The 20,359-nt window shown below is 50.7% G+C and overlaps 1 protein-coding gene across 3 annotated transcripts in view; it reads left to right on the top strand.

Annotated features, from left to right (window-relative positions):
- The window catches only part of ADAM33 (ADAM metallopeptidase domain 33), a 75,758-nt gene extending 68,400 nt beyond the window's left edge, over window positions 1-7,358 (top strand). For all 3 annotated transcript variants that reach the window (XM_073343007.1, XM_073343006.1, XM_073343008.1), the window contains 4 exons: window positions 511-613; window positions 3,140-3,373; window positions 4,057-4,211; window positions 6,207-7,358. In XM_073343007.1, the coding sequence (XP_073199108.1) occupies window positions 511-613; window positions 3,140-3,373; window positions 4,057-4,211; window positions 6,207-6,258 (544 nt within the window). In that variant the 3' untranslated portion in view covers window positions 6,259-7,358. The remainder of the gene's footprint in view (window positions 1-510; window positions 614-3,139; window positions 3,374-4,056; window positions 4,212-6,206) is intronic.
- Window positions 7,359-20,359: the final 13,001 nt, after the last annotated feature.

Here is a 20,359-nt window from a genome sequence, read left to right as displayed (position 1 = left end):
ATAGCCAGATTTGAGGTTGGGAAGGGATTTTCCCCTGGCTAAATTGGAGTTTGCATCTCTCCTCCAAAGCACTGAGCAGGAATGATCCACTAGACTCAGGGGCATCCTACATGAACACTGCCTACCTCCATCCATGTGTCATCTTCTGTTCCTAGGGGACTGCAAACGTTTTCGGTGTCAGACCAGAACTAGATCAGTTCAGCATTTCATGTGTTCTGTCTGGTCCCCATCCTCTCCTCTCTGAGCCGCACCCAAATATTTAAAAACATGGTTAACAGCAAAGGAAACCAGCCCCATCTGTCGATTTAAATCCCGGGCACGTTCAGAATATGCCTCAGTGAAAATGCTACCTTCCCTCGGGTATTAAAAGCAGCCGTGTAACCGTACTCTCTTCCCCTTATGGCTCACTTGTCCATTCCGGGGTCTGATAGCCAACACCCGCGAGGGCAGCTATTGCAAAGCATTTGATTTTCTTTATAGCTTGTGTTTTCTGTTTGTGATTGGGGGCAGGAACGGAGCCATCCATCAGAAGGGAACCGGGGGCCATTCGAACGCGGCTTTCACCTTGCAGGATGTTTCCTCCTCTGGTAAAGCTGCCAACAGCTCTAACAAAGTAAGTGGGGGCTTCAGATCTTTGCATGACCGATTACTCCAAGTTTACGTTTCCTCTTCCTAGAATGGTGCTCTAGCTTCCTGTGTTTGTGCTCACGTCTCTCTCTAGCGGCTGGCTCCAGCACCTCCAAATCTGCTACCCAGCAGAACCGAGTAATGTGATTCCTGGAGCTCGATAGGCAGGGCTTGTAGTTTTATTGGTGCTGTAGATCCTGGGTTCTACACCCGCTAATAACCTTGGTGGCTGGGTGTACGTGGCCATGGTTTATTTCATTAGCATCGTGGCCGAATTTCACTGCTCTGCATTTTACTGCTCTAAATCCAGAATGACTTCCACCGAAGCCAAGAGTCACTCCAGATTTACACCACAGACTCCAGGCCAGAAGGGACCGTTGTGATCATCTAGTCTGGCCTCCTGTGTAACGCAGGCTGGGGAACTGCCCCACAATAATTCCTAGAGCAGAGCTTTTAGAAAAAAGCAGCGTAACGGAGACCAGAACTGGGCCAAGAATCTGCAACTTGGCTGGTGCTTGACTGACTATTACATTAAATGAAGGCTTCCAGTCACTCATAACCCAGCTAAAACATGTTATGCTCTCATAAATAATGACAAGACCCTTATAATCCAGTCACATGGCTCCTTTTCCCACCAAGGCCTCTTCCTCCAATACTGATTTGCTTTTCACCCCTGCCCTTGAAACAGTGGTTCACTTTTTGAACCATTCCCCTAAGTCTCATCTTCTCCGGGACAACCTGGCAAAGGGCCGGGGGGGGCGGAGGGCGGGAGGTGGACAGTTGTAGCAGGTTCGAACTACATCCCGAAGGTGCAGCTTAGCAGAGGTTGCAAATGACTCTCCTTTCATGGCTCAAGGCCAGGAGTTGACACTGAATCTCAGCGACTGTGGACAGCTTCGCTGCTTGTCGTTCTGTTCCAGCGCTGGCACTTGGAATCAATACGATGGAAGGAAGCCTTGGGTTTAGTGAGCGCGTCCGCTCTGGCTGGAGGGCTGCACGGAGTCCGCAACTCTCCTGTCCTCTGTCCCCTCTAAGCTGCGCAGCTGGGCGGCCGTCCAGGAGAGATTCAGGTGCCCCGCAGCTGATTGGCAGAGCGCACACATCTGGCAGCGTGTGTTCAGGTGCCCCTCCTCCCGCTGCTTTGCAGCCATGTTGCTCCTGCAGCTGCTCCCGGGACCCTCCTGCTGGCTGTGCAGAGTGCGGGGGGAGGGAGATGCCGAGGTCAGGGTGTCCCCCCTCCCTCCCACCCCTGTACCGCGTCTCCGCAGAGCAGGGGAGAGGGGACAGCCTGGCTCAGGACTTGGAGCTGCGGCAGTCTGAGGTCAGAACTAGGGTGAGTGAGTGAGTGTGCATTTCTTAAAGAGACAGTGCATGGTCTCGAAGCCTTCCCCAGCAGCCAGCTTATCACATAGTCTCTCTCCCTTCCCCTCCCCCTGCCCATGTACCCCATCTCCGCAGAGCCGGGAGGGGAGACAGGGCTCAGAGTCAGGACAGAGCAGGAGAGCTTTTAGTGAGTGCCTCAAAGAGAGAGCGCATGGTGTCTCTCAGAAACTTCCCCAGCAGCCCCTCTCCCCACACACACTGTCTCTGGGTCCGTCGGTCTCTCTCTCTCTCTCTCACACACAGAATCACAGAATCACAGAATATCAGGGTTGGAAGGGACCTCAGGAGATCATCTAGTCCAACCCCCTGCTCAAAGCAGGACCAATCCCCATTTTTTGCCCCAGATCAACTAAACGGCCCCCTCAAGGATTGAACCCACAACCCTGGGTTTAGCAGGCCAATGCTCAAACCACTGAGCTATCCCACCCCCACACACAGTCTCTTTCACACTCACCTCCTAACACACTTGTGTTATTGTTGTTACTTCTTGGTACTTCCTACAATGCACATATATTCTCTGTAATTTTATTCTTTCAAGATGTGTTATTTTAGTGTTTTGACTGGTCTATGCATTTCATAATTTTTATTTCTCTTACACTTAAATTTAATTCTTTGAGTAGTGAGTTCTATAAAGCCTAACCTGTCCTGGCTGGAGTAATTATTCCTATGGTAAACTTTTTAAAAATATATATATTATATCTAGGTTTTTTGTTTCTCCTAGTGGCGCACGCCCACACATACCTTGGTGTGCATAACAAAATTTATTCTGCACATGGATGGAAAAAATTAGAGGGAACATTGGTCCTGTCCTGTCCCAGAATGCACTGGGTCTGGTGGAAAATCTGGGCTGGATACTTCCAAGGTAGTCGCTATTCCTAGTCCCTCTCCTGGGGCGACAGTCCCAAGGCACTGTGTTCCACTCCACTTGCAAAGAGTGAGCGTGGCCTTCAGTCACGTGAGGGAGAAGGGAAGGTGAAGAGGCAGGAACAGTTGAGCACCAACCCGCACAGAAGCAGAGGAACACATAGGCACTGGACTCCTGTGTGCCCGCTGAGGATAGTCCCCTCCCAGTGACCGGGGACCTGGGCCTTAGGTTTGACTTCATTTGTTTGTTCTTCCGGCCTTGCAGGCAGCCAGGAGCATCTTCCCCCTCAAGCCGAACGGTTCCCAGCCCATCAGCATTGTCCACCCCCTTCGCCAGGCTCCCAGCCCAGCTGCTCAGCCCCACCGAGACCTCAAGCCGTCCAGGCCGCCTCCTCCTGGCGGCAAATCCCCCGTCGTTCCGGCCAAAACAATCGGCTCCCAACCCAAGCTGCTGCCTCCAAAGAAGCCTCTTCCCAGCAGCCCTGTGAGGACCCCTGTGGTGAGTTTCCCGGTCGCTCCCCAATGCACAAGGGTTCAGTTACTGTGTCGGTCCCTCTTGGGGTACAATGAGGTGTCCTCTCTCACCTCTGTCAGCCAGGCCCCATTCAATGCTGCTAGGACCCAGGCTACTGCTGGGTCTCTCTTTGTCCCGCTCTCGGGGCGAGGCCATGTGTAGCGGCTTATCTGCCTCTGAGCTGACTCTAGCTCCAGCGGTAGAAGCTCATGCTTTTAGATACCAAGGGCCTGGGTTCAGACCCCGCCTGGTGCACACGGGGCTGGTGGCTGGCAGCCTCAGAGGCTGCCGTGCTGACGGCCTGTTTGCAGAACAGGACTCTGCCCCGGGGCCTCCACCCCACCCCTAGCCGCCTCGAGAAGGGATTTCTGCCTCCGTGGCTCTTTCCAATGAGGTGCTGGGCCGAGTTAAACAGCCGCTGGGTCCCCCACAAGAGGTGGCTGTGTTGCAGTGGTGGGCAGAGCTAGCCATGTCCAGCAGCAAGAGAGGGTTTGAAGTCCGCTTGGGTCCCCTGGGGCATAGCATGTACAGCAATACGCCATTTCTAGTCTCCAGTAGCCCCAGCTCTGTCCTGCAGCTGGAGAGGCCGTGCTGTGGGCAGCTGGGGACTGTTCCTGGGACAGAGAATCTGCTGGATTGACACCTGCTTGTACCATGGTCTCCTCTAGATCGTCTCAAAGCACGGACCCCCTCGCCGGCCTCTGCCTGGGAGCCCTCTCCTGGCCAAAACACCTCCCTTGGCACAGGGACGGACCCTGCTGGTCACGGTCCCTCCCACCAACTTCAAGGCGGCAGGGGCCAGCTCTGCCAGGTACCTAACCAAGTAAGTCCAGAGTGAAGCTCGAAGCTCGGCTGCCCCCTTGCCTGGCTGCATCCTGGCAGGATCCGGTGGTACAGCACGCTGCGGCTGAGGCCACCAGGAGATGTCCTCCCTCCCCTGCAGCTGTCGAGAGCAGGGTCCCATTCCCTTGCTACAGCAGTAATGGAGGAGCTGCAGGCGAGTGTGTAACAACAGTGAGCAGGCGGCCAGCACCTCCTGGGCCCAGGCAAATGGTCCGTGGGGCTTGAGAGAGGGCCCATGTCAGCAAGTCTCCCGGGCTGAGGGGTGCCAGATGACTGGCCTAGGAGGCTGCACTTGGTGGAGATGTGGGAAGTCTAGGCAAAGGCAGCCTGATGGAGTGCCCGAGGGGACGGTCGGTGTGGTGGGGGAGGCGGGGCTGGGGCTGAGCAGGGGCCAGGGGAATGGTCTGGGGGGCGGTCTGGGGGAGGGAGCTGGATGGCTTAAGGAAACACTATAGAGGTTAGTAAATGCTCTGTGTGGCTGGAGGGGCACCATGAGGCAAGGGTGAGCAAGTTCTCGCTGCCTGAGAGGCCCCTGGTGGGGAAGGGTCCATTTGGGGCTGCTGCAAAGGGGCTGTGGCATGGGAAATTTCTGTACAGTCAGATGGCATCTTCCTTCAGACTCAGCTGCCCGCAACCTGCCAGGCTCTGCCCAAAGGCCTGGGGTGTGGGGGGTAGGGGGGCGTGCAGGGATTCCCTGCAGGGTTCGGGCCTGTTCCCTGCCATGTGCCCAGAGGACAGCGAGCAGTAACAAGGGGACCGGGCTGTTTCTCCTTTTTCTCCCTGCCCACGCCCTTCCCCCTTCCAGCTATCCCGCTGACGCTGCACTCTGTGGCAGGAGCTTGCCTTGCCAGCAGGAAGAACGGCCTTGTGGTTAACAGGCCGGACTGGGGAGCGGGGAACTGCAGGTTCAATCCTTTGCTCTGCCACAGACTCCCTCTGTAACCTTGGGCACATCACTTTCCATATGTCTCCACTCCACGCTATGGGCATGTCTGCACTTGAAAGGCTACTGCTGCAGTAACGGGGGCGGGGGGTCTCCCGTTGGCGTAGGTAATCCACCTCCCCAAGAGCCAGTAGCTCGATCGGAAGAATTCTTCCATCATTGCCCCAGAGCTGTCTGTGCTGGGGGGTCAGGTCGGCTTAACTATGTCACTCAGGGGTGTGGGTTTTTCATGCCCCTGAGCGATGTGGTTGGGTCGACTTCACTTTTGAGTGTAGACCTGGCCTAAGCCTGGGCTCTGATTCAGGTTTCAGCCAAGCCCCCCTTCTGTCCACACACAAATCAGTCTGACTCGGGTCAACAAGCGCTCAGGCTCCAGGTCCCAGGACACTGCTAGGGGGGTGAGTCAGAGAGTGAGTCCTCCTGTGGCTTGGGTCCAAGCCCGGTCATTGTGCAGTGAGGATGCAGCGCAATGTGGACACACTAGCATGGCTGTGAGACCTGGGTCCACCCATTGTAAGCCCAAGTTTCCAGTGCAGCGTGGACGCTCAAGCGTGGGCTTGGAAACACTGAGTTCACAAGCCCGGGTCCCACAGACCCAGGTTTACAATGCAGTGTAGACATCCCCTTAGTCACTCTGGGCCTCGTTCCCATGTGGTACATAAAATGGGACCTCAGTAATATTGCCCTTCCTGGCAAGGCCATAGTGACTACGGGCCCGTATCAGAGAGCTGGCGTCTCACTGGGAATCATATTTATTACGGCAGTTCCTACGGGTCAGCCAGGAATGTGGCCTCATGCTGCTAGGCATTGCACAAACACAAGGGGGCGCCCCGGAGAGCTTACGGTCTCAATAGACAAGCCAGACCCTGGCGCCCACAGGACTTGGGTGGTGCCTGGGCCGTGAGCCGTCTTGCTGCACAGGTGTGAATTTGAGCTCGATGTTTATGAAGCCCCTTCAGTGCCGAGAGCTGCACAATTGCCGGTTGGTTTCTGCTCTCTCGAACGTGGCATTTTTCTCTTTCTCTCCATTAGGCCCGTCCCGGGGTTCAAAGTCCAGTCCGCCTCCTTCCCCTTTAAGAAATGACAAACGTGGAAAAAGCAAGAGGAATCCTCGCACATGCTCCCCGAACTGGTTCTCCTCATTTGCACTATTGCAGGCAACGGGGCTCTTTTGGATACCAAAGGACTATTTTTATATGAGGGGAAATGTTTCTGCACATAAAAGAGGGAGGGTGTGGGGGAGGGGAAAGTGGTACGGAGCTATATCATTGGGGTGGGGTGGGCAGGGCAGCTTGTGGGGTTAACCATGACGCATCAGCTGCCTGCCAGGGGCATCATCCAGACTCTGCTCCTTCCCAGCCATGCCTGCTGGGCTGGGAAGCAGCAGATCTGGGTGCCCTAAGCAGCCAGCACTGATGGAAGAGGCTGGTGACCAGTCCCAAGGCAGGGCCTAGCTACCTTTGCCTCTCTCGCCAGCAGAATCCAATGCTGGACGTTGTTACCACAGCTGGCATGGGCGATCCACGCGGCCCGGGGGACAATGCAATTGCCGACTCAAACGGTGCCACCTAGCGGTGGGGTGTCTGACTGGCGTGTCCCTGGAGGATCCTTGTTGTCACCCTCCCCAGCTTCCTCCTGGTCTGAAAGGCCGTGACAATCGTGGAGAGCCCAGCAGAATAAGGTGCTCTGAAGAGGAGCCAGCTGGGAGTGCTTCTTTCGTGCGGCACGTGTGGCAACGGGGTTTCAGCTGCATGGCTATTTCAGGGAGCGGGGGGTTTCCCAGCCACGTGCTTTGTTCCCGTCATATGGTGTAAGCCATGTGGTTGCTTTCTGAGCTGCTAATGTTTTATTATGAAAAGGGGGAAGAAGTGTGGACCAGTGGTGAGAGCAGGGGGCTGGGGAGACCCACTCCCAACTCTGCCACTGACTCACTGCGTGGCCTTGGCCAACTCACTGCACCACTCTGTGCCTCAGTTTCCCCATCTGTAAAATGGGGGTAATAATACCTACCTCACAAGGGTGTTGTGAGGTTTGACAAACTGATGTCTCTCAAGGGCTTTACGATCCTCAGATGGAAGGTGCTGCGAAGTATTACGATGTGTTTAATGTCTGAGTCACTTTCCTATGACATGACACCTGACGTCGTCAGGGTCTCTGAAGTGAGAACAATGCCTTTCTCCAGTCTCCTTGTGTTCTTTCGTTTTGCTCGATTTGAATCACCGCCGTCCCTCGGGCACTTCAGTCACAAAGTGCAGTTGTCAAGGCTCTCGTTTCTCAACCCACTCACAGATTCCTAGGCCAGAAGGGACCACTGTGATCAGCTACTCTGACTTCCTGTATATCACAGGACAGAGAACTAGATCCTGTCCTTCAGAAAAAACATCCCATTTGATTTAAAGATGGTCAGTGATGGAGAATCCACCCCAACCAGGTCTATTAACCAGAGGTAATTACGGACTGTGATCAAGTCACCCCTTAACCTTCTCTTTGTTAAGCTAAATGGATTAAGCCCTTTCAGTCTATCACTGTAAGGCAGGTTTAATCATTCTCGTGGCTCTTCTCTGAACCCTCTCCAATTTAGCAACATCCTTCTTGAATTGTGAGCACCGGACCTGGGGACAGTGTTTCAGCCCCAGTCGCACCAGTGCCAAATACAGAGGTGAAATGACCTCTCTGCTCCTATTCGAAACTTTCCTGTTTGTATAGCCAAGGATCGCACTAACCCTTGTGGCCACAGCATCTCCGTGGGAGCTCAAGTTCAGCCAATCATCCACCATGACCCCCTAAGTTTTCAGAGACCAGTGGAAATCTGTAGGAGAGCATCTGCAACAGAGCAGGGCTGAGCTGGGGAGCGGACCCTAGGGGAGATGGCAGGGAGCAGCTGGAGTGTGAGGACAGTACAGTCTTTACTGTTGAAATATTGTAATGAAGAAGAGTTGAATGACTGGGGACTAGAGGGCAGGGGTTGGCAGAGAGAAGCTGAGTCTATGAGAACAACCAGCAGTGTGTGATGAGCTAACGTGTGTATTTGCACCACTGCCCTCTCTTAGCGTTCCTCAGGCCCCACGGGTGGCCCAGCTCTGGGCACAGTCTACAGCTTCCACCCTTCTGTACCACAGACAACTGGCAACTGTCGGCTGTGTTCATGAGCCACCCGGGCTGTAGCGGACAAGAGGATTGTCTCCTTGTAGGCCTTGCGGGCTGGGTTCCTGTGACTCGGGAACATAAGAACATAACATGAGAACAGCCACACTGGGTCAGACCAAAGGTCCATCTAGCCCAGTCTCCTGTCTTCGGACAGTGGCCAATGCCAGGTGCCCCAGAGGGAACGAACAGAACAGGGAATCATCAAGTGATCCATCCCCTGTCGCCCATTCCCAGCTTCTCGCAAACACAGGCTAGGGACACCATCCCTGCCCATCCTGGTTAATAGCCATTGATGGACCTATCCTCCATGAACTTATCTAGTTCTTTTTGAACCCTGTTACAGTCTTGGCCTTCACAACACCCTCTGGCAAAGAGTTCCACAGGTTGACTGTGTGTTGTTTGAAGAAATACTTCCATTTGTTTGTTTTAAACCTGCTGCCTATTAATTTCATTGGGTGATCCCTAGTTCTTGTGTTCTGAGAAGGAGGAAATAACACTTCCTTATTTACTTTCTCCACACCAGTCATGATTTTATAGACCTCTGTCATATCCCCCGATTGATGCAAAGACTCTTGCAGCCATTTGTGGACAGGTGTTTGCTCCTTTAGTCTGAAGACACAAACCCAACTCATCCTCCTCAAACAAAAGTCACAAAGCAACGAAGGGCCTTCCCACCCCCAGCTGTTTAAAACTGGATCACCAAATTGATTTGATTTTTCTGGGGAACGGGTATGATCACCTGCATGGGGCAGAGCCCCTGTGCCCGGATCCCCCAGCATCTGAGGGTCAGGTCCAAAACCCACTCTGCTTTCCCTGCACACAGTCACCTCTGCCTCTCAGCACGCGAGGCATTGAACCTCCAGCCAAGGCTCAGGCTGCTGCTGCTCGCCATGGGCAGGAAGAAGAATCTATCCGAGAAAGGCAGGACAAGGTCCAACAGCTGGATGTTAAAACCAGACAAACCCAGGCATAGGTTTGAGCAAGGAGAGTAGTTGGCCGTTAATAACCCAGGGAAGTGGTGGACTTTCCATTTTTTGGTGGCTTCAGATCCAGGCTTTCTGGGAGATGCTTTAGTCAAACCCAAGTAACAGGGCTCATTAAAGGGGTGTGCCGGGGAAATGTCAGGGCCTGTGAGCTCCAGGCAGGCAGGCTACATGGTCTAAGGGTCCCTTCTGGCCTTAAAATTGAGGAAGCAGCTCCAAGATAACTGGAGAGAAAAAAGTGTGACCAGTGACAGGCTGCTCTGAGAGCAAGGTCCAGGCTCCAGAAGGTGGCTCAGTGGTCTTGACGCCCCATACGAGCTTTCTGGAAGCACGGGTTCAAATCCACTCCATCTTCTTCAGTGCTGGTGGGTGTGGGGGATGGGCTGCATTCTGTTCTTCAGCTGCCTTCCCGCCGCTCCGGAGCTGCCCACTCTGAGCAGAGAATAAATGAGCTTGTCTGCAAGGCCCCTCTCAAGGTTCCTTCCCCACTCTGAACTCTAGGGTACAGATGTGGGGACCTGCATGAAAGACCCCCTAAGCTTATTCTTACCAGCTGAGGTTAAAAACTTCCCCAAGGTACAAACTTTGCCTTGTCCTTGAACCCTATGCTCCCACCACCAAGCGTTTTAAACAAAGAACAGGGAAAGAGCCCACTTGGAGACGTCTTCCCCCCAAATATCCCCTCCCAAGCCCTAGTCCCCCTTTCCTGGGGAAGGCTTGATAAGAATCCTCACCAATTAGCACAGGTGAACACAGACCCAAACCCTTGGATCTTAAGAACAATGAAAAAGCAATCCGGTTCTTAAAAGAAGAATTTTATTGAAAGAAAAGGTAAAAGAATCACCTCTGTAAAATCAGGATGGTAAATACCTTACAGGGTAATCAGATTCAAAACATAGAGAATCCCTCTAGGCAAAACCTTAAATTACAAAAAGACACAAAAACAGGAATATACATTCCCTCCAGCACAGCTTATTTTACAAGCCATTAAACAAAAGAAAACCTAAGGTATTTTCTAGCTAGATTACTTACTAACTTTACAGGAGTTGTAAGGCTTGCATTCCTGATCTGTTCCCGGCAAAAGCATCACACAGACAGACCCTTTGTTTCACCCCCCCACTCCCCAGCTTTGAAAGTAACTTGTCTCCTCATTGGTCATTTTGGTCAGGTGCCAGCAAGGTTACCTTAGCTTCTTAAACCTTTACAGGTGAAAGGGTTTTGCCTCTGGCCAGGAGGGATTTTATAGCACTGTATACTGAAAGGTGGTTCCCCTTCCCTTTATATTTATGACAGCCCCCGTTACCTGTCTAGCTTCTTCCAGTTCCTCCCTACCTCAGCCAAGGACAGAGCAAGTGGCTGCCCTCTCCGAAGGTAAGGCAGCCCAGCCCAATCTTCCAGCAAATGGCACCTTCGGCCGGGTAGGTGCGGCTGGAGGAGCCGGTCTCCGTCTGAGTAAGCTGCAGCGCCTCTCACTCCCGCTGAACCGAGTTCCAGCCAACGTGTGGATCTTTGAAGCTTGACGTTCCAAGCTGAGCCCAGGGGCCGATTCTCTCCTGCATCGGGAGGGAGGGGGGTGGAGGGATCGTAGGGAGCTGGCTCCAGCTTCCTGATTCTGTGGCCTGATCTGTGCTGGTCCCAGGATGAGCTAGAAAAGCCTAATAGCGGCTCTCATTGATGCTAAGTGAAGATTGGATTGGTGTGAGCTCTGCTTTCCCTCCTCAACCGTGGCGGATTAGCTCTGGCCAATTGGGGGCGGGCCTAGAAAAATGGGTGCCCCTGCATCCTGACCCCGCTCCCCAGCAGGAGGAGGAAGCAGGGGCGCGACTGCACTTGCTCTGGCCCAGGGCCCCACAATCCACCTCTGCTCCTCTGACCCCATCTGCCAGGCGGGGGAAGGGGCAGTCAGCACAGGAGCCAGCTCTGCCAACGTTATACCAACTGAGCTCTCACCTCCCTCCACAGAGGATTCTAGCTAGCCAGGATCCAGCTCCTTTGTGCCCCCCCAAGCAATGCAAAGGGGCTGGGCTGCCCTTGAGAACCTGGCCCACTTCAGTCCTGATGGAGCAGGACTGAGCGTTTTCTGCCCTCTGCTGCTTATAAATCCTGGTCAATATCGGTGTTTAGCAGTAGGTCAAAGAGCTAAATGTTTGTTGCTGTGCTTAAGTCTTAATTACAAAGGCTGAGGTGTTGGAGACAGACAAACCCTATACAGGGGCTGTATCTCCTTGCCAAAGCTCTTTTTATCAGCATGAACTATTATAACTCTGGCTATGGTTATTATCCAGATAAACATTCAATCCTTTTTAAGTCTTGATAAGTTCTTGGCCTCAATGACATCTTGTGGCAGTGAGTTCCACAGGCCAATGATGCCTTGCATGGAAAGTGTTTCCTTGGATCAGTTGTGAATTTGCCACCTTTTGGTTTCCTTGAATATCCCCTTGATCTTATGTGATGGTACAGGGAGAACAGCAGCTCCAAATATCCCTTCTCTGGGCCATTCAGTTCTGGGTTAAATGTCCCAAACAATGACTCTTCCACCCCTTCCTCTGGGAGAGCATTCCTCAGCTGGACGGATCTCTGTGCTGGGTGAGCTGCCATGCCCCAAACAGTGCTGCAACCATCAGATTCATCTTTCCTTGCTGTGCAATGGAGCAGAATAGCAACTTCTTCCTGGGGAGCTTGGTACACTGTTCTGCTTTTCTGTCCTGTGCTGGAAACATCTCTCACTCTGTTCTTCATCGCTTGATGGAAAATATCCGTAAACAGGGGAGCCACATTGAACCCTGAATGGGGGTAGTGCATTCCCAGGTGCTGCTTTAGGAGCTCCTCCCAAATCCAGTATAACACAGCCCCGAAGTTTAGCCCCCAGAGGCCCCTATTCAGAACAGTACTTAAGTGGGGGCTTAATTGGAATCACATGCTTAAGCACCTGCCAGTGAAAGTATTTAACTCGGGTTCAATAAACTGGGTCTTTTTCACAAACTATCCACCTGGTGGCGGCAGATGACTGCAAAAGGAAACGTTCTGCCCGCAGCCAGCTACACATTGTGTCTGAAGAGCAGCTAGAATTCTGCAGGGACCATCCTAAGTAGCTTTTCCCTCCCATCTCTCATCCTGTTCTGCATGTAGGTGGTCATGAAGCACGCTGAACATCTGTGATGACTGGCTGAGACTGAAGTACTCTCCATCCAAGTTCTCCCTTTCATAAGGGGGTCCGCTGCAAGCTCTGGTACCTCAGAAGCTCGTGGTGAAAGCTCCAAAAAGCACAGCACTTCCCTGGACAGCGAACCAAGATTCAAAGGAGCCTCCCAGGTTGATGAAACCTCTGCCGAGCAACACACGCTCAGCTGAGTGTAAAGAGGAGGTGCCTCTGGTTTACTCACTTAAACTCCCATGAATGTAAAGCAGGAAGCCGTGTGACACACGAGAACTTGTTCTGCTGATCAAACTTTGAATCTCCCAAAGGGTTACAGATCTGGGGGTTTGGCAAAGGTTCTCTTCCCAGCCAATCCAGTTTCCCCTCTGTGCCTCCTTTCCCCCCATGTATGAAATAAGACTGGTACTCACCTTACAGGAGGCTTACTTACGGTTTTCAGAGCCCTTTGAGATGTCCAGAGGAAAGTCTCTATGTACAGGAAATTCAACCGAGTCTCCCATCCATCACACAGATTTGATGATGATGACTCTTCTTTGCAGTCAATGATGTTCCACCAGCATGGCGTGAAGGAAATAAACTGGCCCATAATTCCCAATAGTGCCTTGGAAAGGCAGGACATACTGGAGTAGGCATTGCTAGACGGGATCAGACCCATGGGCAGTCTACCCCAGCATCCTGTCTCAGATGGGGGTCAGCACCAGAGGCTTCAGAGGAAGGAGCAAGAACCCCAAAATAGGCAGCTATGGGATAATCTACTCCCCATGAAGAAGATCTCCTAATCCCTTATGGAGATTGGTTTAAACCCTGAGCCTCATATCTGCCTTCCAAACTTTTTTGTCAGCACTCATAACTCTGGCCATTCTTGTAATCCATAGAAATGTCCTGTTCCCTCTGAATCTTGCTAAATACTTGGCCTCAGAAACATTCTGCACACTAATCCCCACTTTGCATGAAAAAAACACTCCTTTGATTAGTTTTGAATTTGCCACCTTTCCATTCCATTGAATGTCCCCTTTTTCTTGTGTTATGAGAGAGGGAGAACAGAAGCTCCCAATCTCCCTTCTCTAGACTATTTGGTATCTTCTATAATTGGCCTTAAAATTGGGGATTCTATCTTAGGGTTTTAGCCTGCTGCCCATCACCATGGTATCTGGGTCCCTTCCACATAATATCAAGAGCAACAGCCAAGTCCCTAGTGGTCTCCATGGAATCTCTGTCCCATCTTCCTTTTTGGGGTCAGAACTCCGGTTGGGGGTTTGCGGGGAGATGGGGGGCTTGGAAGAGATCTGGGAATAGAAGGAGGCGTCATAGATGGTGGAAAGGCCTTTTCAAAGAAGAGCTTTGCAGCGTTTCCTAAAGCTGGTCAAACTCTGGATTCACCTGATCTCCTTGGGAAGTTGGATCCACTGGTGGATCCCCTTGACAGAGATTGCTTTGTCCCCTGCTCTCAGGTGCTTTGGGGTCTGCATTATCCACTAGTTGCCAGTGCATGCAGATAAGGTAGATATTGTGGCATGAGCCAAACAGGAGAAGGATGGAGCAGCTGAGGGGACGGGGAGGATAACGGAATAGCTTTAGAGGGACCAACCAGGTGAAGATAAGAGACACCAAGCACAGGGTGGTCTGGGATCAGAGGAAAGGTGATCAAAGCTCTCTAAAGGAGCTGGAGAGGAAAAGTTGTGGACAGTGCTCGCTGAGCAGTCATGTTTTGATGATAAATGGGGGTTTTCAACCAGACTGACACTCTCCAGAGAAAAATATAGTTTGGGTTGAGCTTTTTCATCTTTTTTTACTTAAAATTGTTTCTTTTGGGGGGTTTTTTTCCTGGAAGTTTTGGATTTTTTCCTTCTTTTCTTTCCTGTTTTACTCCTTCCCCCTTTATCCACTGGAAAGAGTGGGTGTGACGTTCCCCTCTGGTGTTATCCGGACTGGTGATCTGCTTGGCCACTCCAATCCTTGACTCTGGGAGCCAGCCTGACCCTGCTGTGCTGAGAGAGCCCCCGCTCCCGGGCTGGTCACGCACGGCCTCTGGCATGGAAGCTGCTTCTTGGGTTGTGCAACTGAATGACATTAGCCAATCTCTCTGACACAACCCTAGGAGCCCCCGTCTTGCAGTGCCCCCGCTGGATGCTGCAAGTTTCTATGAGTTTGTCAATTTAACAAAGAAATCGATATGCGCCAGGCTTGTTATCCCAAGGGGAGCCTCCGACACGTTTCAAACCAACCACACTGCTTCAGGTAGAATAAACAAACACATGTATTAGCTATAAAGATAGATTTTAAGTTATTACCAGCAGGAGAGTGGGGTGGGAGGAGGCATTTTTTCATGCTTTTTGTGTGTATATAATAAGATCTTCTACACTTTCCACAGCATGCATCCGATGAAGTGAGCTGTAGCTCACGAAAGCTTATGCTCAAATAAATTGGTTAGTCTCTAAAGTGCCACAAGTACTCCTTTTCTTTTTGCGAATACAGACTAACATGGCTGTTACTCTGAAACATAACAAAATGGTTATCAAAATAAAGTAAAATATAAGCGCGCGGTCTAAGCTCTCAACCCTATTAGACTATGCAGCAACTAGATGAAGCAGGTTTCCTCTTCCCACTGGATATTGCAGTCCTTAATATACGGGGCCAATCTCCTCTGTTGGAGTCTTGTCGTCTTCTTCTTCTCAGTGTCTTGTTTGCTTGCAGCATAAGTGGGGCAGGAGAAGGGCCCAGTATGTGTCCACTCTCTCTGTTTTATACCCTCAGTCCATATGCTTGGGGAGCGCAAGTCCAGGCATGTCTGGGGGGGCATTGCTGAGTCTCTCCAAACAAAGTTGAGCAATTCACCTGGTGTGGCCTCATGCAGGTGAGTCATTGCATTGTAGCTCCCTTGCTGGACAATGGCTGTTGATGGGTTGTTTGACACCCCGCCTGGGCGGTGGTTACTTTCCTTGCTGTTGCATATCAGGGGTGTGGATTTTTCTCACCCCCTAGCAACATAGTTGTACCGAAGGAAGTCTGTAGTGTAGACCTGGCTTCTGCGTGTCACAGCTAAATACAAGGTGGAACAGATTGGTAAGCATAGGCGTTACCATGTTGTGAGGGACCATTCAAAATGAAGTGGGCCATTAGCTTCTCTGCAATCATAGGACAAAGGAGAGTTAGTGAGTTACAGATTGTTGCAAAGAGACATAATTCATAGTAGAGTATCTCTATTAAATCCTTCATTTTTAGTGGCTAGCAAAGGAATGAATTTAAGCTCCCAGACCAGTCTTTTGAAGGTGCTGTGCAGGTTTACTTTGAGGACGAGGACAGAGAGGTCTGATATGGAGTGATCGCTCTGGAAAAGTGTTCGCCCAGGGGTCATAGGGTTCGAGAGGCCATGTGGCCAGTTTAAAGCCAGACAGTCCTAGATTTGTGCAGCATAATCCCTGTCTGGTAGGGAATTAGCACCAGACATGGCTGTGTCCAGTGAAAATGAGAGGAGAGAGGAGGGAGACGGTGGATATAGGAGGATGTCGGGGAGGTGGGGGCCGTGCCTCCGTGCTGAGTGATCCAGGCAGGGACAGGGACAGGACCACACAGGTGGAGGTGGAGATGTCCTGTATTGTGGGGGTTGTCAGCGGCCAACCTAGATAGGGTGTTTTTGTCTTTTTTCATTTTTCTGTATAAAATAAGTCTCTCCTGAACTCCATCTTCCAGCCTTCGAACAACCCCCAACCTCACCAAGCTCATTATCAGAAGCAAGCTCCCTATAGTCCAGGACACAACAACTCAAAGCAGCACCAGACCCAGCCAGAACAGCGGGTACAAAACCTGCAGACATATCTCCACTGCTACAATGACCAATATGCCTCAGACACACCTTTCAGAATCCATAGGTACTACACATGCCTATCACAACATAGGAACATAGTGGGTCAGACCAAAGGTCCATCTAGCCCAGTCTCCTGTCTTCCGACAGTGGCCAGTGCCAGGTGCCCCAGAGGGAGTGAACAGAACAGGTAATCATCCAGTGATCCATCCCATTGCCCAGTCCCAGCTTCTGGCAGTCAGAGGCTTGGGACATTCAGAGCATAGGGTTGTATCCCTGACCATCTTGGCTAATAGCCAGTGATGGACCTGTCCTCCAGGAACTTCTTTATTTCTTTTTTTGAACCCTATTATAGTTTTGGCCTTCACACCATCCCATGGCAATGAGTTCCACAGGTTGACTGTGCATTGTCTGAAGACGTACTTCCTTTTGTTTGTTTTATAATTGCTGCCTATTAATTTCATTGGGTGATTCCTAATTCTTGTGTTATGGGAAGGAGTAAATAACACTTCCTTATTCACATTCTCCAAATCTGTCATGATTTTATAGCCCTCTATCATATCCCCCCTTAGGTTATGTCTACACCAGGACTTTTGTCAGTATAAACTTGTGTCACTCAGGAGTGTGAAAAAACACCCCTCTGAGCGACAGAAGTGACACCGACAGAAGTGCCTGTGTGGACAGCGCTATGTCGGCGGGAGTTGCTCTCCCACCAACATAGTTATTGCTGCTCGTTGGGGGTGGTTGCATTATGTCGACGGGAGAGCTCTCGTCCATCGGCCTGAGCGGCTACACAGTGAACCATACAGCAGCGCAGCTGCATCAGTACAGCCCTGCCGCTGTCAGGTCTCTAGTGTAGACGTGGCCAAAGCTGTCTCTTTTCCAAGCTGAAAAGTCCTAGTCTTTTCCTAGTCTCTTCTCAGATAGAAGCTGTTCTATACCCTTAACCACCCTTTGTTGCCCTTCTGAATACCTTTTCCAATTCCAATATATCTTTTTTGAGATGGGGCAACCAGAACTGCCCACAGTATTCAAGGTGTGGGCCTACCATCGATTTATATACTGGCATTATGATATTTTTCTGTCTTATCTATCCCTTTACTATTGGTTCCTAACATTCCATTTTGGCTTTTTTGACTCCTGCTGCACGTTGAGCGGATGTTTTCAGAGAACCATTCACAATGACTCCAAGATCTCTTTCTTAAGTGGCAACAGCTAATGTAGACCCCCATCATTTTATATGTATAGTTGGGATTATGGTTTCTAATGTGCATTATTTTGCATTTATCAACACTGAATTTCAGCTGCCATTTTGTTGCCCAGTCCCCCAGTTTTGTGAGATCCCTTTGTAAGTCTGCAGTCTGTCTTGGACTTGACTATCTTGAATAATTTTGTATCATCTGCAAATTTTGTCACTTCACTGTTTAGCCCTTTTCCAAGATCATTTATGAATATGTTGAAAAGCCCTCATCCCAGTACAGACCCCTGGGGGACACCACTATATAGCTGTCTCCATTGTGAAAAGTGACCATTTATTCCCACCCTTTGTTTCCTGTTTTTTAACCAGTTACTGATTTATGAGGGGACCTTCCTTCTTTTCCTATGGCTGCTTACTTTACTTAAGAGTCTTTGGTGAGGGACCTTGTCAAAGGCTTTCTGAAAGTCCAAGTACACTATATCCAGTGGATCACCCTTGTCCACATGTTGACCTCCTCAAAGAATTCTAATAGATTGGTGAGACATGATTTCCTTTTACAAAAGCCTTGTTGACTCTTCCCCAGCAAATTATGTTCATCTATATGCTAATTCTGTTCTTTACTATAGTTTCAACCAATTTGCCTGGTACTGAAGTTAGGCTTACTGGCCTGTAATTGCCAGGATCGCTGGTGGATCCTCTTTTAATCAGGTGGTGTACCTCATCCAGTGCATTACATGCCCCAAGAACAGCTATGGGAGTGAAACCAGACAACCCCTCTGCTCTTGCATGAACTCCCTCTGAAAAATAAAAGTCAAAAACGCCATAGCAATGCTGATTTTTTTTTTTAATGTGTCCGCTAGAAGCGGAATAACCAGCTGTTTCCCCATCTACTGCTGCTCTTTGCAGAGCTCCCCGTGAAGTTTAACTGGGGTGTCTTGTCATTCTCTCGCTTACATCTTATCCTTGTTCTTATTCAATCGCACTAGGCACTTTACAAACAAACAACAAAACCGTCTTTGCACCAGAGAGTTTCCCCTCCAATTTACCGTGTTATTGTCAAGAAGGTCCCATGGGCTGCATAGATTGTTTCACTTGTAATCATCTCATCTCTTACTTGAAACAATTTGGTTTTGAGAGGTGGGGTGTTTTTTTTTTTGGTTTTTTTTTTTTTTTTAATAAATCTGACAGATCCTCTTAAAATGTTTGGACTTCTTTGAACCTACAATCCAGGATATAAAAACCTACATGGTCCAAAAGCAGGTTCTGCCAAGGAGATCTAGCCAGGTTTGGCCTGCTCTGGTCTTAGAAGGAAGGTGAAGTGATGCATTCTGCAGGACGCTGACCTGAGGAAATGCTAGGGCAGACGAAATCTAGATAGCTCAGCCAGAGACAGAGCTGGGAGATACCTGCGGAATAGCGTGAGACCTGCTATCTTGTCCAAAGCACCAGGGACATCCAGAGCTCTGAGCTTGCGTCTCCACAGCTTGAACTAAAGTGTCATGCTCTATAGCTTGGCACTGAACAAATGCTGCTCCTCTGGAGATGAGACACAGAGTAGGACACGTAGTACACACTGGCCAGTGGGTGACATACTTCCTGGGATCATCCCAAGTACCTGACAGAGACAGCAGCTCAGACCAGTGTGGAGGCCTGGTCTACACTAGAAAATTAGGTCATTTTAACTACATTGGTCGGGGGTGGGGTGGTGGATTTTTAGGTCAGTAAGATGACCTCAGTCCCTGTGGACTTGGCTACACTTGCAAGTTCGAGCACCTTAAAGCAGCCCCAGGCGCCCGAACTCATGACCCGCCCACACTGCCAAGGCACGTAGAGTGCCAGGACTCTGCAGCTGGAGCGTTCCTGGTAATCCACCTCCACGAGAAGCATAACACTTGGTGAGTCTTGGCTGAAACGCCCCAGTGTCAGTGTGAACGAGATGTTGCATTACTCTGCGCTGCGATCGGCCTCCAGAAATGTCCCATAATCCCCTTAAGTCAAGTGGCCACGCTTCTCATTGTTTTGAACTTGGCTGCAGGAATGCGGATATGCCCTTTGATGGCGCCGTTTCTGACAGCCGGCTGCTTATCTGCTCTGGGACAAAGCAACCATTACTGTGGAATGTTGCTTGAGGGGTGGGGGGAGGGGGGTCTGCTGCTGCCTGAATTTACAAGACAGCATGCTTGTCTCAGCCCCCCTAAAACCCACTCTTTCTCGCCCCACATACACCTAACATGCTCCCTGTCACACTCCACCCCACCCCCACCCCCCATTTGAAAAGCACGTTGCAGCCACTTGCATGCCGGAATAGCTACCACAATGCACTGCTCTCTGTGTAGGGGACAATTTCCTGGTGCAAGTGCTGGAGGAACCAACTAGGGGCAGAGCTCTTCTTGACCTGCTGCTCACAAACCAGGAAGAATGAGTAGGGGAAGCAAAAGTGGATGGGAACCTGGGAGGCAGTGATCATGAGATGGTCCAAGTTCAGGATCCTGACACAAGGAAGAAAGGAGAGCAGCAGAATATGGACCCTGAACTTCAGAAAAGCAGACTTTGACAACCTCAGGGAACTGATGGGCAGGATCTCCTGGGAGAATAACATGAAGGGGAAAGGAGTCCAGGAGAGCTGGCTGTATTTTAAAGAATCCCTATTGTGGTTACAGGGATCCCCTGGGGGACTAACATGAAGGGGAAAGGAGTCCAGGAGAGCTGGCTGTATTTTAAAGAATCCCTATTGTGGTTACAGGGACAAACCATCCTGATGTGTAGTAAATAGTAAATATGACAGGCGACCAGCTTGGTTTAACAGTGAAATCCTTGCTGATCTTCAACACAAAAAGGAAGCTTACAAGAAGTGGAAGATTGGACAAATGACAAGATTGGAAGATTGGACAAATGACC

This window comes from Lepidochelys kempii, chromosome 4, assembly GCF_965140265.1.
Source record: "Lepidochelys kempii isolate rLepKem1 chromosome 4, rLepKem1.hap2, whole genome shotgun sequence".
NCBI classification, from domain to species: domain Eukaryota; kingdom Metazoa; phylum Chordata; order Testudines; family Cheloniidae; genus Lepidochelys; species Lepidochelys kempii.
This window is presented reverse-complemented; position numbering and strand designations above follow the sequence as displayed.